This window comes from Suricata suricatta, chromosome 4 (assembly GCF_006229205.1).
Source record: "Suricata suricatta isolate VVHF042 chromosome 4, meerkat_22Aug2017_6uvM2_HiC, whole genome shotgun sequence".
Lineage (NCBI taxonomy): Eukaryota > Metazoa > Chordata > Mammalia > Carnivora > Herpestidae > Suricata > Suricata suricatta.
The window spans coordinates 139155980-139180640 of record NC_043703.1 but is presented as its reverse complement, the minus strand read 5'-3'; the positions used below and the strand labels follow the sequence as shown (position 1 = coordinate 139180640).

Below are 24661 nucleotides of genomic sequence, written 5' to 3'. Positions count from 1 at the left end.
CAATTTTTTTCCAACTTCTCATTATGTAAAAGAAAAGAAAAGAAACCTAATAGGCTTTTTATTTATTAAAAATGGAATAATTGGATAAAATGTTTTTAATATTTCTTATGATTTTGATAGAACACTAATTTCTAATTTTAAAAATGTGTTTCTTATTCTAAAAGATAGAATATTATATATGCTTATTTATGCTAATTTTCTGGAGACTTCTAATTATCACAATATTTATTTCATATCACAACATGTATTTTATACAACATTTGTATTTTTGGGGGGTAACTTTATGTTAACATCTGTACCCATTTATCAGGTTTTTAAATCACCATATATGAACACTTTATATAAAATGCCTGTGTAAACCTACGTACCTGTGTCTGTGTATTACAAATACACTTTTTTCTGGGCATAGTGTTGTTATTTGTCCAAAGTTTCTCTACTTTCCTCTACATAATTCTTTTTTTTTTTTTAAGTTTAATTTTTTTCTGTGGTCAAATCTGTGGATTGTTCCCTTTCTGCTTCTACGACTTTATGCCTAAAAGCATGGTCTTTCAGGGGGCGGAAGGGAGGACATGAGTGAAGTTTTTCTTCTTCCCGAAGTGTCTCGTTGCGAGTGAAGACTGTAGGGTGGGGATTAACTTCTCACTATGATAGGCGAGTCGTAATCGGGGACCTACTCTCTTGAAAGGACTGTAGACTCCCCTACTCACAGAAGCAAGTTCACAGACCTCTGGATAGGGGCCCGATTCCTTGCGCAGTGGAACACCAGCCTCTCCCAGCAAGGGGACCGCATCTCCCTTCCCTCCAGGTCTGCTTCCTGCCGGCCCGCGTCCACAGACTTCCTAGCAGGTTCTTCTGGCGATTTGCTCTGCAGCCTTGGATACATGAAACTCAGATTTCCAGATCTCATGTCATCTCTAAGATTCCAGAATTGAATATTTTAGAGGGATAGCACCGGAGGAGACACATATTGGGAGAATGGCTCATTACCTCTTCCTCGGGCCTGGCTGCTGTCACCCCAGCCGAGCCAGCCCTCTCTAGCGCCCAAGAATTCCCACCATCCGTCAACAGCAGCCCTAGAAATGCTCATTTTCCACTCGTGTGGCACTCTACTGGACTGCTGCAGAAGCTTCTCTTCGTCCTTCCCTTCTTTCCTCCCGGGTCATCAGGGAACCCACACCTTCCCTGCAGATGCCACTGAGGTTTTTTTTTGAATCTCTCAAAGAACGTTTATTGGTTGGAAAAGATGCAAGCCTGCTACTGTAATTACAGGCGATAAAGGACCACATGATGAAGGGATGTAAAGAAAACCTGTGAAATCCAAATGAAGTCTGGAGTTGAGTTTTAAAAGGAGGAGTGCAGTGTATCAGACCCTCACTCGGTCACTCAGAAGCTGTGTGGGCTTGGATAAGTTTTCTTATTTTGATAAGCCTTCTTTACTCATCTGCCAAAAGGCAGTAATAATGGTGCCGACTCAGGTGGATGTGAGGATTGCGTGAGGTAATTCAGAAACAGAGCTTCTATGGGGAGAACGAGACTGTGCCAGGACAGAGCGTGACATGCAGTTGACATTATTGTGCACCTCATTAGAGTCCGTACAAGGCTCTGTTAAAGTCAAGAAGAATGTGGCTAATCCTGTGTGCACACTTCTGGAAAAGCTTCCCGGAGGTACTGCTGTTTGACCTTGGTCTAAAAATTTTGAATACGGAGGAGAGAAGAACTTAGGAGGCAGAGGAAGCAGCACATGGCAACGGTTGGAGGTGGGAAAGGGCTATTATCTCCACTTGTAACTTAACCTTGCCTCCTACTCTGATTTCCCTTTGCATTATGATGTCGGATAAGATCAAGCAAGATCCCCATCTTCTGCTCTAGAAACCTACATATACACTGATTATTTTTTTTACTCCTAGTCAAAGTCTGCCCTTTTTATAATAATAAGGTGTATAGCATCCTTTTTCACTAGTAATTTATAGTTTTCCCCAGACCACATCAGCTCAAAGATGTCAGCTTCTTCCCAGATCTTAAATATGTCCCTTTACCAGGGTGCTTGTGTGGCTCAGTCAGTTAAGCATCCTACTTAGGCTCAGGTCATGATCTCATGATTCATGGGTTAGAAACCCCGTCAGGCTCTGTGCTGACAGTTCAGAGCCTGGAGCCTGCTTGGGTTCTGTGTCTGTCTCCGTCTCTCTCTTTCTGCCCCTCCCCTGCGTGCACTCTTTCTGTTTCTGTCTCTCTCTCTCAAAAATAAATAAACATTAATTTTTTTAATCTGTCCCTTTCCCAGTATTCCAATGACTGCCAATTTCACCTTAGTGGTAAATATTGACTTTGTTTTTGCCTCGCACAATGTACTGAAGACTTTTTTTCAGGTTGTAAACATATCATCTAGTATATTAAATCAGTATTTGTTTCTTTATATCTTTTTTGTATCTGTGTCTTCGTTATCTCTTTATACATTTTAGCACTGCATGTCCTAAATTTATAAATACCTAGGGATATTCTCTATTTTAACTCTGGGCTGAATTTGTCATAGTGATATGTTTAAAAAGTTCTTTAAAGAAAGCATGCTTGGGGGAAATGATCGTATTTATCTTTTGGCACAAAAGAGAGAAGACTTTTGCCCTGCATACCTATTTTATTAGAAAGCGTTCTTTTGTCAGAGGAATTTTCCCTCATCAGAATATAAAAAGGCTTTGTTATCTATAGAATTAAACTACCCCTGTTCTCCCTTGGTCATCTTAAAGACCTAAAGATCACCTTATTCAAGATAACTGGGTTACCTCAAGTTGTTCCAAATGTGTGTGTCATTATTTATGACGAATTACTTCTGACATTATTTCCAACATAAATGAGGAACTTATGTAAGATGTCTGGCATACCCTGACAGTCCTTGGAATGGATGGTATATTCTTGCTGGAGACATCTTCACATGGGAATACTTAATTTGTCATTTATTTGAGAAATTCTAGAAGAGTCCGAGGCACTAAAAAGGTTGTCAGACATTATGCGAGATCCAACCAGCTACAGGAGCTGTTGTTGGTCTCAGGTATTTAATCGAATGTGCTGAAAGAAAGTATGGCGTACTCTGTTCTTTGCTGTCGACCGCTCCTAAAGCTAATAAACCCAGTATTTGGAAAGGTAGAAAATTCACCTCGCTTATTTCATTTCTGTTGGCAGTCAGGACTTACTGTGTTGTGATCCCTTTATTTATAAATAAGTGAAACAAAAGTTGATAGTAAACAAAGCTAATTTGTACTAAAAAATTAAAAAGAAATTCATGAGCTCCGATTACAGTAATAGTTACGTGAGCTATTTCAGGAAATGGGATAATTGGACACCTTGCTTCTGTCAGGATACAACTCAGAAGATTAATCCCTCATGAGAGGTTAAGAAATACAACTGTGATCAGGAAACAGATAATTGTCGGTAGTACTTGAGGGGAGGGATGGCAACAAATGAAGTTCTCCTGGCAAAAACTTCCAGATGTGTTTTAAATAATAAGGTATATTTAGGGGCACTTGGGTGGCTCAGTTGGTTAAGCATTTATCAAATGCCTCTGTGCTGACAGCTCCAAGCCTGGAACCTGTTTCGGATTTTGGGTCTCCCTCTCTCTCTCTGCCCCTCCCCAGCTTGTGCATGCTCCCTCCCTTCCTCCCTCTCTCTTTCTGTCTATCTCAAAAATAAATATTTAAAAAATATTTTTAAATCAAATATTTTTAGAAGAAAACAGTAGACATTGATCTTTAGGACACGGTTTTGTAGCTTCATTTGTAGTCTCAGAACTCAGCTACGATTGAGACCTAATTAAAACCAATTGTCATTGTTCGTATTTACAGATATTGACGAGTGTCAGCAGGGAAATCTGTGCATACATGGGCAGTGCAAAAACACGGAGGGCTCCTTCCGGTGTACCTGTGGACAGGGTTACCAGCTGTCAGCAGCGAAAGACCAGTGTGAAGGTAGGCGTGTGGCTGCATGACCTACTGTGATTTTAGGTTAAGGCACCTGCCCTGAAAAAGTGTCTTCAGTGAAGGGAGTGTGTCTTTGACAAATGACCTGGATGATTGCTTGATGGTACCAGAAAGCGAGGGACCTTAGCTTATGTCAGAAAAGTCAATAGCATGGGGTGGAAAAGGGTAAATTTGAAAAATCGGGTATTTGTGAGCATTGGCTGAGCATTACTATCAGGAAGAAAAATTATTGCTCTTTGTGTCATTCCTTACAGCAGAAAATCAGTCCCATTAAATTCATTTGAAAGTTTTGCCTACTAGGATTTCAGCAATTAGAATGTTACTGTATCAGCCCGGTATTAGGCTGTGGAATGTTAATGACCTTAGTTTTTGTGTGTAGTCAGCTTTTCACAATTTTTCCTTTTCAGAAAAATTTTACCGGACAAGACTTTTCAACATGATTGCAATAACGTTTGTGAAATATGTACTATTCCTACCAGTGATAGTATTTTGGACCTTGCTGGGGTTGACCTTAGACTTAAGAGAATAGATATTTCATTGAACCTCATACAGAATTACTTCGCTTCTCAATAAGTATATGCTTCTTGGGCTTGAAGATATTTGTGGTATCACCCGTGACAAGCACAACTGTCTCCAGTTCTTGAAAAGAAAGGTCACGGGGCATCTGGGTGGCTCAGTCGGTTAAGCCTCCGGCTTCAGCTCAGGTCATGATTCATGGCTTGTGGGTTCGAGCCCCACGTCAGGCGCTGTGCTGACAGCTAGCTCAGAGCCTGGAGCTGCCTCAGATTCTGTGTCTCCCTCTCTCTCTGACCCTCCCCCTGCTTGCGCTGTCTCTGTCTCTCAAAAAAAAAAAAAAAAAAAAAGGTCACTCAAATGTCATTAAGAGCAGAAATACACACTCGAAAAGACCAACTTTTTATTATAAGAAGACAAATCCTATCCATGTCTCTATGTAAACTTTGAATATTTAATGAGTACCAGTATCTCCTAAGATGCTGTTATAAATGACAATATATAGTGGTCCTATAAAGAGACCTACCAGTATTATCAGAACCATCTCCAGTTTTCCTTTTCTTGAACATGGAAAGACACTACAATCCTCCTTCTAGAAGTGAAGAACACACAGAAACATACCCATGTGCACAGATGAATTAAGTAACTTCTTCTGGACAAGTCTCAAAGTGTTTATACTTTATTTTGTGACTCCTGACCTTACGTATTAATTAGCTAAGCATTTATCAAATGCCCGTAATGCATAGAGAACTACAAATGGTCATATAATAAGAGAAGTCTACAAATGATATAATAAGACTGTCATATTCATCACCCCTTCTTTTGAAGAGCCTGTGACGTCAGGACCAAAAATAAGTCTGAGACATGCAAACCACCCACAAGATTATCAGTGCGGGAAAGCCAATGTTAGGTGCCAAATGCCACAGTAATCAAAATTATTCTGTAAGCAGAGTGAGGTAAAGCAGAGTTGTGAGAGGTCCCTGTGGAAACTGATGTTGGTGTTAACTCTTCTAGAATCACATTGCCAGAAATAGATAAGGGTGCTCAGATGTGAAGAACAAAGTCTGTCAACAACAACATGAATTAATGCCCGCTCACTCTAAAATCCTAGATCATCTAAGTAATAAAGGATGTGGTAAACATAGTCCCTGCCCTCAAGAAACTTAAAACCTGATCGTAAAAGTAAAATAATGGAATACGTGTAATGATCGTTGTGTCTTCTACTGTGTGGATGTGACACATGAGTGTGCTTGAACCTGAACTGAGGGTTGAGGTTCCAAAACATTTCATCTCTAAGCTGAGGATATGAGGTTTAAGGAAGAGAGGGATTCAGTGGCAGTGCAGGTATCAAGTTGGCTGAGAGGAGGGAAGGGCCATTAGATTTGGCCAGAAAATCATTCAGAGAGAGAGAGAGAGAGAGAGAGAGAGACAGAGAGAGACAGAGAGAGAAAGAACGAAAGAGAAAGAAAAGGGAAGCCTAATTGTTATATCTGTGAAAATGTGAAAAAGAAATGAAGACATTTAGTGACTTGACATTTCAGCAAACTTCTCCTGTAAAGGGCCAGATAGTACATGAATAAGTGATGCTATTTTCCAATAAAGCTTTAATCACAGTAATAGGCAGTGGGGCTGTAAGTGGCTGACCTTTGCTTTAGATTATTATAGGCGTAAGTGTTTTTGAGCTCAGAGTGTTATATCTGAACCTGTACGGGAGATTCACGAAGCTTCATTCTGGTTTACAGGTCACAACAAAATATTTGCCCCCCATCAGTGAACATTGGGATTAATATGTGACAGTTTTTTAGCTCGTTGGTTAAGATTTTAAGTTCACATGGGTTTTCTTTACTGGGGGATTCATGACCTTTTATTAGAGATCAGTTTAATGAAGAGTCTAAATTAATTATAAACTAGAGAGTTTATAGACCTTTACATGCATGATTGAAAATGTTCTTAAAGTCCCATTTCTACAGTTGTGTTTTACTCTCTTGTTCCTAGATATTGACGAATGCCAGCACCATCATCTCTGCAGCAATGGGCAGTGCAGGAACACAGAGGGCTCCTTCCTCTGTGTTTGTGACCAGGGCTACAGAGCTTCCACGCTTGGGGACCACTGTGAAGGTGAGCACTGCTCTTGACTGCAGAGTCCCAGGGAAATCTGGACGTCATCCTGGCTTCCATCCTTGAATCCAACCTTTTGACTCCATGGTTTCCAGGACCATTACGTCCCTGGAAAAACATTTTCCTCGTGGCCACCCAAATAAGCTGGTAGAATGCAGGCTTTCCTTGTACTGCTTAGAGCTGTTTTCTAGAATTATGCCAGCTACATGAGTAAAGAATTGAATTAGTTTTCGCTTCTCTCAGCTTTAGGTGGTTTATTCTGGGTGTATAGTCTGAACGGTAACACCTTGTTTGTGTAGGACCAGCCTCCAAATAAGTAAACACAAATTAATTTTCCAGACTCCTGACAAGCGTTTGAGGGCTAAACTTTAATTCAGTTTTGAGCTTTGTGCCTAAATAGGTCTAAAAGATACCCCGGGTACCCAGCGTGGTGCACTTGCTAACCACCCACCACACCAGTGCCTGGCCCGTGCCTCAGAACCCCTGCGGTGGTCGGGGTTGTGGGGCCGGGCTGTCACCAGCCAGTCACGTGTGAATTGTCTGCGCTCCCTGTCTACCCAGCTCATCATTTTCCCCCCAACTCATCCTCGGTTGCATGTAAACCCTGTCGGTTGTGAGACTAGGAGTGTGAGCATGGCAGGGTTGTGCCTCACACGGAGCGTTAGAGTCTGTGAGTGAGGGTCTAAACCCCACGGCGGAGAGAAGCACGTGAGCTTTTTAGTGAGTGGTTTGTGGCACAATGTGTCATACATTAAAAAGTGGCCATGATCGCTTTCTCACGTGTCAGCCCCTTTTGGTCCAGAAAGATTCATTGTACTTTATAGCCTCCTGTTTTACTGACCAAAGAACTTGCTGCCAGCAGGGACAGCCTTTCCGGAGGGCAGTTGGGGGCTGGCTGAGAGGCCGTAAGAGGTCCTTAGTGCTGAATCAGCAAATAATCTAGGATTCAATAGTAAGACAGTGGTGTTCTTTAAAGGTCTAATAGCTCCAGTGAAAAGTTGTAATCAGACCTCTTGAGAAATAGGCAAACAAGTGATAAACCAAAGTAATGACATTTGATGGAAAAATCAGGTATTGGGAACTCTATTACAGGTGGGTAATCTGATTCAACATGGCCGCTCTCCAGCATGGGAGAGGCAGGCGTGTGGCTGGGAGCCAGTCATGGAGGACCCTTTCCAGAAGTACAGAGGTGACAAGGCACATGCTAAGGCACTGAAAACCTAACTTGACCCCCAGCATCTCTTCTGCCCAAATCTCTGACCTGGCTGAGAGGCTGACCAGGCCATTGACTGGTCCTTAGGAGAGGGCACAATCCTCTCTCTTGGCTGTTTTCACGTGTAACCATCTCATCAGAAGTCCAGGACTTCTATTCTGTCGGCATCAGTTGCATGAAAAGCCGAACAAAAACTTCTTAGCCAATTTGCTCATCATTGTTAATATATATTCAGTAAGGAAGTTTCTTTTGGAGTATATAATCAGTCCCTTTTCTCTTAAAGTCAGGGCTTATTTCCCTAGTGTTCTAGGTTATAAATAGGACTGGAGTCCATTCAACCAGTTTAGTGCTCCCTTTGAAACTATACTAGCACTTCAGCCTGCTAATTCCCAGCTAGTGGTGTTTCCGACCCCCCTGGTGTGATGTAGCATAATTAACTGAGCTGTTGCTGTTCACACACCGCTTCCAGCTGCGGGAGGAAGAACCGTCTTTCTTTTTGGCTTTTATATTTACATGTGTAACTTTCCTCTAATAACTCCGGCAAAGGCCTTGTTTTCTTGCAGTTACCCTACTGTCCTGTTGGCCTTCCCGCAGAGTCAGAACCCCACGTACTGTGCTAATTTCTGTGTGTTACTTGCTCCAGCATGCTCGGTATCCACTCCGTGTGTGCAGGGTGGCCTCAGATGTCCCGGTTATCAGAGGTCTTAGCATGTCAGCCGTCAAAGGCTCTGCCTCTGGCTTGTTCCCCTTCTAGGTATAATCTCTGCTTCCATACCTACCTCAGTTGTGCTTCATGCTAGTCTTTTGCAAAGCCTGAGAAAGATTTAGAATTCACTCTTTCTCTAGTCCTTCTCTCTTGGCCATTTCTTTGTGGACCAATCAAAAAAGGTAAGAAGAAGGGCTAGTGTTTGTTTCCTTATGGCACTTCTTTCCAGGTCAGAATCACTCATTTTTTCATGTATGCATTCGTTCAACAAATACCCAAGTGCCAAGTATGTGCCAGGTACGGACCTCTGTATAGGATACACAGCAGTAAACCAGACAGACTTCCTGCCTTTGTGGAGCTGACATTCCAGCAAGGAAGATCACAATGTACATGATAACTAAGTAAGACATGTAGTTTGTTAAGTGGCAATGAACAGTATGGAGGAAAATAAAGCGAGGTATACAGGGGTGTGGGGGGTGGGTGATCTTACAGAGGCAAGCAGGAGCTTCCTCGAGATAATGGCATTTGATTATTTATAGGAAAGCCATTCCCTTCAAAGGAATAACAGCTGCAAAGGCACTGAGAAGTAGGCTTTGTGGAAGAGGTTAGGAGTTTAACTTGGGCACTTTAAGTTTGGGTTGCCTGTAATGAGTATCTGAATGAAGATCTCTGAAAGGCTGTGCATGGTGAATTCAGGGATCAGTCCTGGGTTTGGAGTCATTAACATGTGTAGAGACAGTGTTTAAGCCATAAATTAGGAAGAGATCACCAAGAGATTGAGTATGACTGGAAGAGAGAAGGGGTCCAAAGATGGTGTCCTGCCCCCTCATTTATAAGTTAGGAGGAGGATAGGAATAAGCAAAGTGGATTGAGAACACGTGGCAAGAGAGGAAGGAAGAAAATCAAAATCCAAGAGAAGAAAACATTTCAGAGATTAGAGAGTCATGAACTGTGTCAAACATTGCTACTGGGGAAGGTGAAGACCAGATTTGACCATGGGATTTAACAGTGTAGAGAGCCCTGGTGATTTCACCAATGCAAAGGATTTAGGATGTAGCAGTGAAGGAGTAACCAAGATGAACTGTTGTCTCCTTACAGCCTGTTGCCCAAATCCTAGAAGGGCTCTATCTTTCATGCCACCCTAGGTGGTAGTGCCCTATAATCCTGTGTTGGACTCTCTTAACATTCAACCTCCTTTTTTTTTTTTTTTTTTTTTGAAGATAGAAGTCTTTCAAAACAATTTAGACTAAATCAGACTCAAGTGCACGGAGTTATCAAATCTATACAGTTATTTACAAACACAAGATCATGTTTCTTTTCCTTGCATATGTTATTTCTCTTAGATTTTGATAAATGAATGAACATGAAATTATTTTAAAGTAGTGTGAACAAAGCTGATATGCTTCAGTTATGCTAAGGCAAACGTTTAGGATATGGAGCTATTTATTTTGTGGATGAAATGCATGTTCTCGGGACTCCCCTTCATGTTTTTTGAATTGAGATTTGTTTCACATAATGCTGATCAAATATGCCTTTTTGTGGGTAGCTCTGTTTCCTACAGAACAAAGAAAGGTAAATCTCTAAACCAACCATCTGCTCAACACTCATTAGAATAGCTTTAGAGCTGTTTGAAGAAATATGGAAACCGGGAGCTCTCACGCCTGCCTGTGGGAATGTAAGGTGGAGCAGCCACTTTAGGAGACCCATTTTATCACAAGGAAACTTACTATGTGACCAGCTTCTCTACCCCTAGGAATTTACTCAAGAGAAAATGAAAGCCTCTGGTTAGACATAGACGTGCACATGAATGTTTTTCAAAACTTTCTTCCTAATAGCCACACCATAAACAGCCCAGGTACTCATCAGAAGTGGATGAGTCAACAAATTGTGGCCCCTCATAGGGTAGAATACTAAGCAATAAAGAAAAATACAATAACTTAGATCAGTGTCAGAAACACTATGCTGATCAGAGGAAGCCAAACAGAAGGGCACAAGGAAACTTTTAGTGTCACGGAAATGCCTACACTTTTCTTTTTTTAATTTTATGGCTGGTCCAATTGATTTATTTAATGCATGTTCTATGGCAAAGACTCATACATAGTAGACTAGGGTTTATCCTCATTTGGCATAATCATTATTGAAAATAAATCATAGAGTTGGGGCTTACAATTTATTTTCATAGAACTTATATCTAAAAGCCTATTCTCAATTAACTTTGTTTCCACTTTTAGAAATGTCGGTACAGCGAGGGTCAGTCAGCTAGTGAACAGAACATTCTGTGGCATATTCACACTTCACGGGAGACGCATATTTCTGCTCTTATCTGTCTTGTGCATAGTTTTCTCTTAGTGTCTCTTCCATGGCAATTATACCACCCAAGGCATTAGGTTAATTAGGAATGGAAATTTTAAGGTCAGACTGGAAAAAGAGTCAAAGGGAAATGTTGCAAACCTTTTGTTGTAAGTAAAGAATAGCATTCTTACAGAGATCTCTCACAGTTCCTTAAAAAATGATTGCATTTGCAATAATTAAAGAATGCAATGATTAAAGATTGCATTTGCAATGATTAAAGAATGCAACAGATGTAAACCGATAAAGAAATGCCTGCACCTTGATTGTGATCGTGGTCACAAGAATGCATCCACATTTGTCAAAACTCATTGAACTGGATTCTTAAAATTAAATGCATGTATTGTCTATAAAGTATACTTCAGGGAAGTTGGAAAAACACACTAAAGAAGTGATAACCCACTTCAGTTGTGACAGTCATGTCAGCTGGATTTTATGTTTTAGGATCAGGATTCAGGAACATTTTGATCTAAGGGAAGCCTAAAACAGGTATAATTTGGTTTTCATTTGGTGGAATGAAGTTATAAGGAGCTTTCTCATTTCTCTTTGCCTCATGAACGGTACAGGAGCCAGTTAGTAAGTGGATTGGGTTCTACGAGGAAAATTTAAGCTGGCGTGCCAACGTTTTGAACGGGACAGTGAGGAGATGGAGACTGCAGCGGTCTCCATGTTCACTTCTTCCTGGAACTTCTCATGCATTTTCACAGCAATCATAATTATTTGCAAGAAATGCCATCCTAGGCCAAAATTCCGAGCAAACAAAGAAGGTTTTGTTCCTTAGCTCTCTGCAGTGCTAATAATGGAAACCCCGCACAGACAACAGAAGGGGGAGTCATGGACTGTGTTAGGGATAATGAGTTCTGACTGGAAGTAACTGTGGTAATGAACAGCCCTCGTGCAAGACCTGCCCAGCATTCATGCCATGAGGGGGGTCATTAATTGTCTCACACGCTCACAGTCAGAACTCATTATCGGTAACATAAACCATGTTTAGTTGCACATATGCTATAAATATATGCATTTAAAAAAATCCAGTCAACCTCAAACCTATTGGTGATAGCTGCTTAGTAAGTGGCTTCAATGAAGCTTTTGATCTTGCTGATTCCCTTTTCCTCCAAAATCCCCTCTTCCCCCCCTCCCCGACTTTCCACCCTGCTGTCCAGACCTCAAGTAAATCCCTCCTGTTACATGAAGCCACCTTTGATTTTTATGATACCTCTTCTCAAAACCCATGTGACGCATGAAGTTGGTATCATTGTTTTGACAAGTGATTATATATTTTGACAGCTCTTAGCTTAAATTTTTTTGAACATATAAAGCAATATGATATTTCATGTTCATTTTTATTAATATAATTTGGGTGTCTTTGAACAATCATTTCCCTTTGTGAGGAGGAATCATGCCAAATACTTTAAAATTTTTCTTGTAATACATCATACAGGACCTTGTATAAATAGATACTCAAGATATTCTTAATGCATATTCAAAGAATCTTTTTTATTCCCTGTTATCACCAAGAACGTCACCAAGAAATTTATTGAGGACAGAATTTTGACTTTTCTTCTTCCAAGTGTCATTTGATGTTGAAACTTGAATTTACATATCATTCAAAGCCAAAACCTTTTCAAAATATTTTGTTTCCAAAAACTCTGAAAGTTAAAAAGCTGTCCTCCATTAAAAATCATGTATTGTCCATCACCTGATGAGTGGATCAAGAAGATGTGGTATATATACACGATGGAGTACTACATGGCAATGAGAAAGAATGACATATGGCCATTTGTAGCAAAGTGGATGGACCTTGAGGGTGTCATGCTAAGTGAAATAAGTCAGGCAGAGAAGGACAGATACCATATGTTTGCACTCATAGGTCTAACAGGAAAACAGGAGAAACCTAATGGAGGACCAGGGGAAGGGGAAGAGGGAAAGAGAGTTGGGGAGAGAGAGGGACGCAAAACTTGAGAGACTATTGAATGCTGAAAATGAACTGAGGGTTGAAGGGGAAGGGGGAGGGGGGAAAAGAGGTGGTGGTGATGGAGGAGGGCACTTGTGGGGAAGAGCACTGGGTGTTGTATGGAAACCAATTTGACAATAAACTATTTTAAAAAATCATGTATTGTGTAAATTAATGTTCATTTATGTGATTTTTGTAAGGGTAATGCTTAGTTTTTTAAATGTAGTTTACTCCACCTTTAAAATTTTTTAATTGACTTACAGATATCAATGAATGCTTGGAGGACAACAGCGTTTGCCAGGGAGGAGACTGCATCAACACTGAAGGGTCCTATGATTGTACTTGTCCAGATGGATTCCAGCTAAATGACCATAAAGGATGTCAAGGTACTTCCCCATTTGTTAAGTCCTAATTTATGTAGTTGTTCAGTTCTGTAATGCTTCCTGATAATAGTTTGTGGTTTTACCCATTTATATATAAAGGAGCTGTGCCTAGTTTATGATATTAAAATATCTTTCCTGGGTCTGCACCAAGGATGGGATGTTCTCACTTTGCACAGCACCATCGTCACTGAAAGCCCTGGCTTTTGAAACTGTGTGCTAGCTTTGCATGCTCCTCTGTAAGTGAGATCACCTGTACTTTGCTGTTCCTTCCGTGGGCCAGTCTTGGTGCTATATTATAAATCCTGGCTTTTTTATGTCCTTCGTGGGTATATTTCATTTTGTCTCATTGCTGGTATTTCTCCATCCTTTCCTTGATCCCTGTTTTATCCACTATTCAGCTTTTCCTCTTCCTCAAAGACATCATTAATAATTTGGTCAAAATTATAAAGCTGTAGAAGATAGGATTTCATGTTTCTTCAAAGGGCTATCATAGTTGTCTCCCAAACACAGATGTAGAGGACACAAGGTACCAATAAGAACACCGCGCCAATCACGCTTTAATTTGAACACCTACTATGTGCCAATTACTGTAGGTCCCTCAAGGAGTTATGGAGAATTTAAGAGGCAGCTTTTTTGGAATATCCATTTTGTGCATGAGTAACTGAGGCTCAGAGAAGTTCATTAGCATGCTCCTCCCTAATAAGTAGTAGAGCTGAGATTTGAATCCAAGGTCTTTTTCTGCTATTCTTCCCAACATTGCCCTACCAATTATTACTACATTTAGAGCCAAAAGAAAGAAGACTGAGATTCAGCATTTCCCCCCGAGTATAGCACATTGAGTTACTGGTAATGCTGGGACCAAAAAATCAGATTGTCTAGATCCTTTGTCCCAACATTTTTAGCTACACCTAAAAAAAAAAAAAAAAAACCCAGGTTTTCCTTTTTATTAGTCTTAATAAATCCATGCCTATTGTTTCCATGGATATTTACCTTTATACGGATTTTTTCTGCTACTTGGGTAAATATTTTTTCGTCATTGTTCCCCCTCCATTAGCGAAATCTGAAGTGTATCCCAAAGTACAAATAAGTAAAGGATTGTTAGAGTTCCTCTTTATGTACTGCTACTGGACATGAGTGAGTTTTTAATTGTGGATTGTCATCAGTTGTGTCTCCCTTCACATGCCCCAGATGTATAGCACCTGACAGGGAAGATGGTCTGTACTCTCTAAGATGTGGCACTGAAATATTACTGGACCCTATCTCCATCCCGTTACCCTCACCCGGCTATGTGTCACTGAAATACAAAAGACATGGGCCCTGCCTCAAGATCTTTTAAAATTAATTTGCTTACCGATCCCAAGATTTAACTGTATACTGTGATATCCTGTATTTAATTTGCCATCTTGTTATAGTAAGGTGAATTTAAAATTTTCAGTATTTCCAATGCAGAAATTAAGTGTGCTTGGATTTAAGGCAGTAGAGAAGAAACATTTGAGTTTTAAAATTATGTGTGAATATTTCCATTTTGGAACTTTTACATCTTAAAATGAATCTTGGCTTATTAAAAATGCCAAGAAATGCCCCCTAAAAAAACAACTGTATCCTGTTTTTATTATAGACATTTGGGTTTAAAAGCAATACTTTCTTTTCTAATTTCACTTTCTTTTCTTATTCCTCGCCACCATAATATTTTGACCTAGTAGAGGCAAACCAAGCCTTGTATAAATGGACAATGATTTCATATTGCAGATTTCAGAAACTTCTAGAGCCAAATCATAAGCAAGTAACTTAGTCATCTGATTTACTAATTGTACTACTGTCTTCTCTCAGTACATTAAATTTGTGACTTGATGTCAACTCAAATATATCACTTCTCCAAACATGTTTTATCAACTCTAAGTCATTATTAAATTCACTTTGTGCTCTGTCACATTGGTGATTCTTGTTTTCCAGAATAAATTACTATGTCTGCTTGAAAAACTTAAATCCAAACAAATGAAAAATATTCCATTTAAAGAATATTACTGATGAATCTGCTCCATCACCCACCTTCTCTGATTAGAGGCTGTTGATGATGGCATGTACACTCACCATGTGTTAAATCCTCCCTTCGGCTGTGTCACTGGAGACAGCCTTGCGATCTTTCACTCTGCCTGAAGTCACTAGTCTACTTCTGTCTAGTCTCATGGCCAGGTCACATTCTGTACATTGGCGTAGATTTCAGAGTTTGTTTTAAAGCTGAAAATGTAATGATGCCAGTGCTAATAACCATACGACATACTTGAATGACCGTGTGTGATAGACGTAAGCTTTAAGCTTTACCTAACAATCTGAAGATAGTTCCATATTCAGTAAGGCATTTTCACTTGGAAGTGTAATAGTCTCTTCCCCTAGCAAAACTAATGCTGAGATACAGACAGCATGGAAATTCCATGTTAATAGTCTGTGTAGGAATGTGACAGTCTACATTTGAGATTCAGAACACACTTCAGTTTCGCGTTTTGACTTACACATGCCAAATTGTGAATTTCTGTGGAATCTCGGACCCATGAAAGAAACCCAACTTAAATATAGTCTGGCTTTCAGCTGAGTTGCTAGCAGCATAGTTTAGAAATGCCTCAATAAGTACAACCCAAATTGAATGCATATGTTTCTCTAGTTCCAGATACTCATGTTGTTCTTTCTTAGCGGTTTCCTGGAAAAAAGTCTGGGAATTCATCTTCAGTTCCTGTCATCAAACTTTTTAGACAATTATTTGTTAATCAGTGACTTCTCTTAAAGCAAGAACTTCATGCACATTATTCCCTATGCAAAGTTGCAAGCTGGCAGGTTCTAAAGGGGCAACATTGAGGCATTGGATAAAATAAGGAGGTCTTGGATAACCTACTGGGTTTCACCAGATGGATATGGACCGTGGGCTTGACCCCCAGGCCAGTGGAACTTTACTGAACCTCATTTCCCAGAGAGAAGTAACTCAAGGCAGCAGATTGGGAAGGAAGAATGCAACTAAAAGCCCAGAGAAGGTCAGAGTTAAAAAGAGAAGACCCATTGAAGATATTACCAGTAGTTAGAAACCAATCATAGAAGATATCAGAGGTTTTAATAAAAAGAAGTGAAGGATTTCACAGAGTGAAGTCACATTGAGAAATAGTCACATAGAAGATGATTCATTGCTCTTCCTTGAAATATTTTAAAATTACTGACAGTAACAAAAGTGGGGGAGAATTGTTAGAAAATATGAGTAATTCCTGGTTGGTTTCTTACTTTGATTCAGCAGTGGGTAGACCAGCTAGTCTGAATTATATAGCAGGTGGAATGGTGAAGAGGTAAAGATGTAACACAGAGAGATGAATAAATCAGTGATACAGCCAGCATTTCTGGCACACAATGAGATGAACAGGGTAAAAGCAAGAGTACCAGGGGATCCTGGATGCAGAGACAGGGATGACTTTATGGAGAACGATAGGGTTGGTGGTTCATTACGTTCTAGAGGTCACTGGGAAGGGCTCATAATCCTTACCTTTTTTCCATGTGCCTGTTACGCTTAGCAATTCTTCATGTTGGCTCCTGCCCCTCATTACACTGTGAGCTTCAAAATGGCAAGCGCCCCAGCCTGTTCAGCCTTCTCATAGGAAGCATTCAGTAAGCGAGGGGTGTCTGGGTGGCTCAGGTGGCTAAGTGTCCAACTTTGGCTCAGATCATGATCTTACAGTTTGTGAGTTTGAGCCCCGCATCAGGCTCTGTGCTGACGGCTCAGAGCCTAGAGCCTGCTTCGGATTCTGTGTCTCCATCTCTCTGCACCTTCCCCTCCCTCTCTCAATCTCTTTCTCTCTCAAAAATAAATAAATGTTAAATTTTTTTTAAAAAAGCATTCTGTAAGTATTTTTAATTGAATTAAAGATGGACTTCTAGGAAGATGTATCAAAGGTCTCTTTACTAAGAGATAAAGGAGGGTTTAGGAGACTTAAGCAAGGTAGGAAAATGGCCTTACTAGGGTTCCTGCCTGCATGTTGCCAAGAACCTGTGATAGTTTTCACGGCCCCAGTTAACTAAGAGTTCCTTGACCAACCATGGTTTAATGAGGAGAGAATGAACCTCCCTGAAATTTTGTGGCAGGTGAACATTCATAATACACTATGAGTGTGCTGCACAAGGAGTTAGGGACTCCATTCAAACATGCAGTTCCCTTCAAGGAGCAATCAGTGTAATAAGAGACACAACTAAGTAAAACAATGATCAAAACACAGTGCATGTAGGTAGTTGCCTGTGTCGGTACCAGTGTGAATAGGGGAACCGTTTTCCAGGATTCCTTATGTTGTCATTGTGGGCACTGCTATCCAAAATAATTAGGACTAGTTTGATGAACATTTCTCTTTCATGTACTATCAGTTTTTAGGAGTGCATCATGACCCTGGCCCTGGGGAGCATCATCGCTCTTCATTAAGGACAAGCAGAGTGTAAGATAGCCAACACAAGTTTACGGCATTATTTGTTCATGAGTCTTAATAATCATAGCCAACGGGGCACCTGGGTAACTCATTTGGTTAAGTGTCTGACTCTTGATTTTGGCTGAGGTCATGATCTCATAGTTCGTGAGATCAAGCCCCACATCAGGGATTCTCTCTCTCATTCTCTGTCCCTCCTCTGCTCGTTCTTGGCCTCTCTTTTCTTTCTCTCCAAAAATAAATATTGTTAAAAAAATAATCATAGCTACCACTTATTGATCCTTATCTGTATGTTAGACACTGCACTAGGCACTTGATCCTCATTCCTAATTGCATCATCACAAAGCTGTGCAAGTAGTAAACATTTTCTGGTCTGAAAGGCCTTCTTTTTCTTGTATATTATTTTTATCTACTTTCAACCAAATATAGATTGGAATCTATTTTATTTATATACTCAGCCGATATATGTAAAATGCCACTGAGAGCCAAACACCGTCTCGAACCATCCCGTCTTTGCCCTGAAGTTCACATTGGGGGTGCCAGGGTGGTTCACTCAGCTAAACTTCTGACCTCGGCTTGGGTCATGTTCAAGTTCTCTGCTGTCAGCATGGAGCCCACTTGGGATCCTGTCTCCCTTTCTCTCTGTCCCTCCCTTGCTTGCATGTGTGCATTCTCTCACTCTCTCTCAAAAGTAAATAAAAACTTTAATGATACTTAAGAAAGAAGTTCACATCATAGGAGAGGATGGGATGGAGGTGACATGATGCTCTGGGGCTGTGACAGGTGTGTGTGTGGAAATGGAGGCGGGCAAGGGGGACACAGAATGCTCACTGAGGAAGACTGTTTCTCAGGGAAGTTTTTTGTAAGAGTCTTCCTAAGCCTCCAGTAAGTCTTAAAATAAGAAAAGGGGCGGGTGCCTTCAGGTTGAACCTGTGAAAGTGAAAGTGCTCTCTTTGTAGATTAAAAATGGTTGAACATTGGCTTCTTCATATGATTTGACCTAAATAGTTTCACTCTCAGAACAATCCAGCTTGTGTCTGGTATATGTACAGATGGGGTAGTCGTGCCACAAAATAAGTGTCTGGCCCTTTTGTGATGGATTTGCTTGCTGTCTATCCACTATCGTATGAAAGCAAAGGAAAAAAAATTCTTTTTCACATATTTGGAACTCTTTTCAATTTCAGATATTAATGAATGTGAACAGCCTGGACTCTGTGATCCGCACGGAGAGTGTCTCAACACAGATGGGTCTTTCCACTGTGTCTGCGAACAGGGTTTCTCAATTTCTGCAGATGGCCGTACATGTGAAGGTACGATAAACCACAGGCAGTCGTGTAATTAGTTGATGGTAAAGCAGAGAGGCAGGCAAAGACTGTGAGACACCAAGAGATGCTCCTAATTGAAGGCCTCGAAGTATGTTTGCACATAGGTGACTCCTGCCTGTAGTCACAGCTCAGGAATTGCTGGGATTCACAAGTAGGATGACGGAAGGTCATGCTGGTGAAAATGCAGGTGATTCCGCACCTGGTACTGAATTAATTAGTCAACATGTGCAGGACAGGATGATTTTAGGTACACGTGGGAGACCTGGAGAAGACATCAGCAACCCCCCTGATGGAACTCCAGACTCGGCCAGTTTTGATTAGGGGTCATATAGATCATCCTCATCATTGTAAACATGTCTTGTGTGATTTTTCTCTGTAGCACTGATAGCAGAGATTTTCCAGGTATTTCTCAAATGTCCTTAAGCTCTAGGGCAGTAAATTTCCATGCTCCGTGTATTTATTATCTCCTTAAAAGTTAATTACGGTATAAGACATTGGGATGACAAGGTTGGCTCCCTATTTGCCACATCTGTGTGTTTGCAGGGCTCCAGCAATGTTTGTGTTCATAAGATGTGTGTTCCTCATGATTTATTGTAGTTTGACAAAGTGAGGAATAATTCATCTGAACCTTTTTCAAAGTAAACTCAGGAGATTCCCATAATCATAAATTAAGTCTGTCTCTTTGAGCTTCTAGGTTATCAAAACCCAGCTAAAGTTTTAAAGAAGTAAATTGCAAAAGTTCTATTCTGGGCCTGTGATAGTACCCAAATTCTTTGCTTTAAGAAAAAAAAACAGCGCAAAAGGAAGTGCCTACTCTCCTTGCTTGGACCACAGCGGAATCATGCCGAGGAATAGCGACCAGGTTCATCTGAAACTAATTATTATATTGGGAAGAATAAACCGATCTTATAAAAAGCAGGAGATTGTTGAAATTGCTCTCCTGCTGAGTAGACAAAACACTGATGCCAGATTTGGCTGCAAGTGAAAGAGAGATACTGCGGGGTGCGGTTTGAGTGAGCAGATTTTGAGGGGTTTGGAAGTCATCAAAAGTTGGGAAGTGGAGAAAAACACAGTAGAGGTGGCCATGAAAGGCTTGCAAGGAAATCCATGTTGCAGTGATTTGAGTTTTACATTGATTTCATATTCAGACCTTAGGACTAAGAGTTCTTAAGAAATGCACCGCACGAACACGTGATTGTTCTGCAGACAGCACCGCATTCCCCGGCAGAGGGTCCAGGGTGCTGGCCCTTCTGAGTCACTGATGACACACGGTGCACGTTTTCCTGCATCCCAGAAACCTTTCAGATGTGACATGTATAATCAGGCTTTCCTTCCTTCCCTGAGCAGTGTGCACGTCGTAACCGCCGATGGTTGTGCCCTGCAAAAACTACATTCAGAGAACAACACAGGTCACTTCGCATGCTCGCTAGTCAAAGTGACTGTTCCAGAAGACTACACCAATGCACACACATTCGCATCCACTTTGTCGTTCATCCTTTGTGATTTTCCTTTAGTTCTGTGTCTTTTTAAATACTGATTACTGCAACTCAAGAGTTATATAATCACTCTAATGTGCTTGCAGTTCTAATTTTGTTAGGCATTCACTTGGCAAAGACTTGAATTTTAAAATGTGTTTTAGAAAACCTCTAGTACTTTGTAAAGTACTATACTTCAGTATATACTTTCTTTGACCGTTGGCCCATAATTTTTTTTTACTCCAGAAGCTGGAGAACTTTATACGTAATAAAGTAGGTAATTTAGAATACGGCGCTGATGTGTGGCCGTGTAGCTAGAAATCTCCTTAATTAGTAGGCATGTTATTCTCTTTCTAGAATAAGCTTTGCAAACCTTTCATTTTTTTATGGGCTTATTCCACAACGTTAAACTAGTCCAGATTTTCTCTTGTTGGGCTTTGTCTGAAGCTTGTGGCAGTGGCAGTCTGTCCTGATTCTACCCCTGGCTGTGGTGTAGGGCGAAGCCAGCCCATGTGATCAGGGTTTAGCTGTGGACCTGATGTCCACAGGACTTGAGTGAACCCTGGGAAGTGGCCGGCTCTCTTACGTCACGCCCATCCACCAACTCATTTCTGAGCTTCTGGTTTTAAAAAGCTGAAGCCTTGTGAACACATGGCTGGCATCCCCTGTTCGGAGCTGGGCTTACTGAATCCCATGAGCTGAGGGAAGGAGGGCGCTTCCCCGATTTCCCGTGGCTTCGGGGAGTTGTTGACCACGGTTACTGAACCGCAGTGAAGAGGCGTACTCTTGTCAGCATAAACTATCTCAAGTATCAAGTAGCCTGGCAGATTGTATAGAAATTAAAGCAGCATCACTGGGTCCTCCCATTCCCTCTGGACATGGTGTTCTGGGAGCTTGTAGCTGATAGAGGAAGGAGGAGCACCGTGATCCTCCTCCATGGCATGAAGAACGGCAGTGTTCTTTGAAATTCAACCGGGAGTGGAGTGGGAAGTACGTGGTGAGTGAACTGTTAATTCGTGTCGTCATTTGCTCAGCAGTTAGAGAGCCTGTCTTGTGCCAGGCACTGTTACTGTTCCCACCGTTACTGTCCTGAGGGCAAAACACATAGTTCTTGTCCGCTTGGAGCCTATGTTCCAGGAGGGGAATCTGATATAAATAAGCAAATAGCACATAGCAGAAAATTATGTGTTTGCCTTTAAGCAATATAACACAGTTAGGCTTTGTGGATATAAATAAGTACAGGTCGCAACATGCTGTGTATGTCATATAGATTGTTTTCTCTAATCCCATGCATGGATATCAGAGAGGTTCACATTTGCTCCTCTTTGCTTTCTTCTTGGAACTGTGGTTCATCTCCTCCTGCCGCTGCGTGTACATCCTCGGGCCTGAGTGCTCATCCTGTGTAGGAAAGCACGGGGACCTTTTTACGTCTTTCACTAAGTTCATCATTCTGTATCCCAGTTTATCCTATTGATGTTGAGTTGTTTTAACTCATGAAAAATATTTTCCATCGCGTGTATGAGCTTACCCAGGGTTTGGTTTCAGCAGCAGAATATGTGAGTAGGCGAACTGGGACCCTGGGGACAGTCAGATTCCTAAGTGTCACAAACCGGTCCCCCAATTCCTGTGGAGAAGTGCTCCCTGGCCTCTGCATCACAGCATTCGAGGCTCTCTTTCCACGCTGCTCTTGGCCAGGGGCCGTGACGCTCTCCCCGGTGGGGATCCAGGTTGAATGAGGGTATAAAGCAACAAGCGGAGTAGGGACGTCAGATGTGTCTAGACTTCACTCTGCCTTCCACCCTGTTCACACCTTAGAACGGTCACACTGGTGACCACTGGGGACCTTGAAGGAGCCCAGCAACACAGCACCAGGGCTTGCAGACCTCGTTAGTCATGGCTAATTAGGCCTCAGACCATGACCAAAGTCACTCCCTGTCTTTTAGAAGGCACCTCCATTATTCATTCATACAAATATTCAGTGTTTATTACATGCCAGCCACTGTCCTAGGTACTGGGCTATGTCACTAAGCAACAACAAAAATTCCTGCTTTCTTGCAGGCAGTTAACTAATCAGTAAACTACATAATAGGCTAGAAGGAGATAAACCCTGTGAAAAAAACAAGTAGAACAGGGTAAGAGAGATCTGAGGACGGGGAGCAAGGAATGGAAAGCTGGTACCATACTAACTAGGGTGGTCTGACTTGACCACTTTGCCTCTGTAATGAGAGGAATAATAAAATATTGTGTCTGGGTAACAAACGAAACTGTATGAAGTGACTTTTTCACACTGCCTGTCTACCTGCTAATAATAGCCTGTCAGTAAATAAAAGGGCATGGGATTGTCTGCCGAGGGCCTTTATTCTACTTCCAACACAGATTCTGTTGTGTGGACCGGGGAGTAAAATCAGCATATATCACCAAGAGCAAACTGTAATGTAAACTGTGGACTTGGATTGATGATGACGTGTCCTTGTATGTTCATCAATCATAACAAATGTTCAGGAATGTAGATAATTGGGGAGCCTGGGTGAGAGGACATGGGGTGGGGGAGGAAGGGGGGAATATGGGAACTTTCTGTGAAATTTTATTGTGAACCTACAGCTGCTTTAGAAAATAACTTCTGATTTTGAAAGTCAGGCATTGTTAGAAGAGCCTCTTTTTCATCAGAAAGGAAAAAATCAAAACCCTTAATCTGCATTCTGTATTCTCCCATATTTTTCTCCCCTGGGGAGTTATTTCTCTTCAACATAATATCTGAGACAGAATTTGTGATCAGAAACTTCTCTCCCACTTTTAAACTACTTCTAAAACTGATTCAGACTTTGAGAACTCTAGGGATTGGAAGGGGACTTCTTAAAACAGGGAGCCTGGATTCTGAATCGCAGAGTATTCAGAGAATCCAGTCCCGTTGCTGAACAGCTCTAGAGGTTCTAATCCCGTAACTTTTTAGAGTATCTCCTAAAAACCACTTCTTGCTAATTCACTCATTTGAAATGAGAAACATAAGCTAAGACAAGTGGTAGGGATGGCTTCTTGAACTTTACCAAGACTAGTGATATCAGAAAAACTAAAAGAAAAACTGCCTCAGTTGGAAGAGCATGTGACTCTTGATCTCATCGTTGTGAGTTTGAGTCTCTTGTTGGGTGTAGAAATTACTAAAAATAAAAATTTTTAAGTAAGAAAGCAAGCCTGAAAGACGTTAGGTTCACACTTTCAGGCTAATTTTGTGTTCATTGGAACCAGAAAATATGGTAAAGGCAACTTTTCCCAAATCAAAGAAAAAGTAATTGGAAGCAAGCATGATTTTGTTTGCAGACTTTTAGGGACATTTTGTATGAACACTATAGAAAGAAATTATAAAATCATTGTTGACAGTATGCCATGCAGTTGGTGGCTTGTGGCATGGAGATAGATCTTAGTATCTGTCACCACAGAGAAAATATTTTTAAAAAATGATTTAGCCAAGTAGGACATTGAAATGTCCTCACACAATAATATAATACATCTGTCTACTTGTTCCAAAGATTTTTAGGATTTTTTTTTTTTTGGTTTTGGTTTTTCTGGGGTTTTTTTTAAAAGTAACTTTATGGTCAGAAACTGAAAAAACTAGTAAGAATACACCCTGAGTGTTTCTTTTCTAAAGAAAGGGAATTTAGGTTAACAATAAGATCCTTTTTCTCCCACATGTAAAAAGGAAAAGGATCATACAACATTTCAGGTGAAGAAGAGAAGTGGCTTCCTGTTGTAAAGGCTACCGTTCTTCATGCTCACTCCTCCTGTGAATGCACTTCTGCAGAAGTGAGTGCAAATGGATGTTTAAATCATTAGGGAGAGAGCTGAGGAAATTTTGCTGGAATAAGCTGCTTTTGGATCTGGAATACATATTTTCCATGCATTGCTTGATTGTCTTCCGTATATCAACATTTTTATAAAGAAATTCATAATAGTAGCAAAGAAATTCAAGAGCTCTTCCTAAGCCTCTTATCACTGCTGACCTTTGAAAACCCCAGAGCTATGGAAAATCATCTGTTCATAGACAGAGAAGTAAACACTTTCCTTGTAGCCAAAAAAAATCAACATGAAACTGCCAGAAAGTGAAGTCTGTAGATAGCAAGCTGCCCCTCAACACCTTTTGCTGCCTCCCAGCTCACGTCCGGGGTATCCGTCAGGCTTCCTGCGTCTATTTCGGTGAGTCTTTGATGTCGTCTCTAA

General features: G+C 40.9%; 1 protein-coding gene across 1 annotated transcript in view; it reads left to right on the top strand.

Moving 5' to 3' along the window:
- Window positions 1–24661, top strand: part of LTBP1 (latent transforming growth factor beta binding protein 1) — a 224719-nt gene that overhangs the window by 128553 nt on the left and 71505 nt on the right. Inside the window, exons 16-20 of the mRNA XM_029938555.1 lie at window positions 1588–1665; window positions 3834–3956; window positions 6477–6599; window positions 13085–13207; window positions 18834–18959. Of these exons, the coding sequence (XP_029794415.1) occupies window positions 1588–1665; window positions 3834–3956; window positions 6477–6599; window positions 13085–13207; window positions 18834–18959 (573 nt within the window). The remainder of the gene's footprint in view (window positions 1–1587; window positions 1666–3833; window positions 3957–6476; window positions 6600–13084; window positions 13208–18833; window positions 18960–24661) is intronic.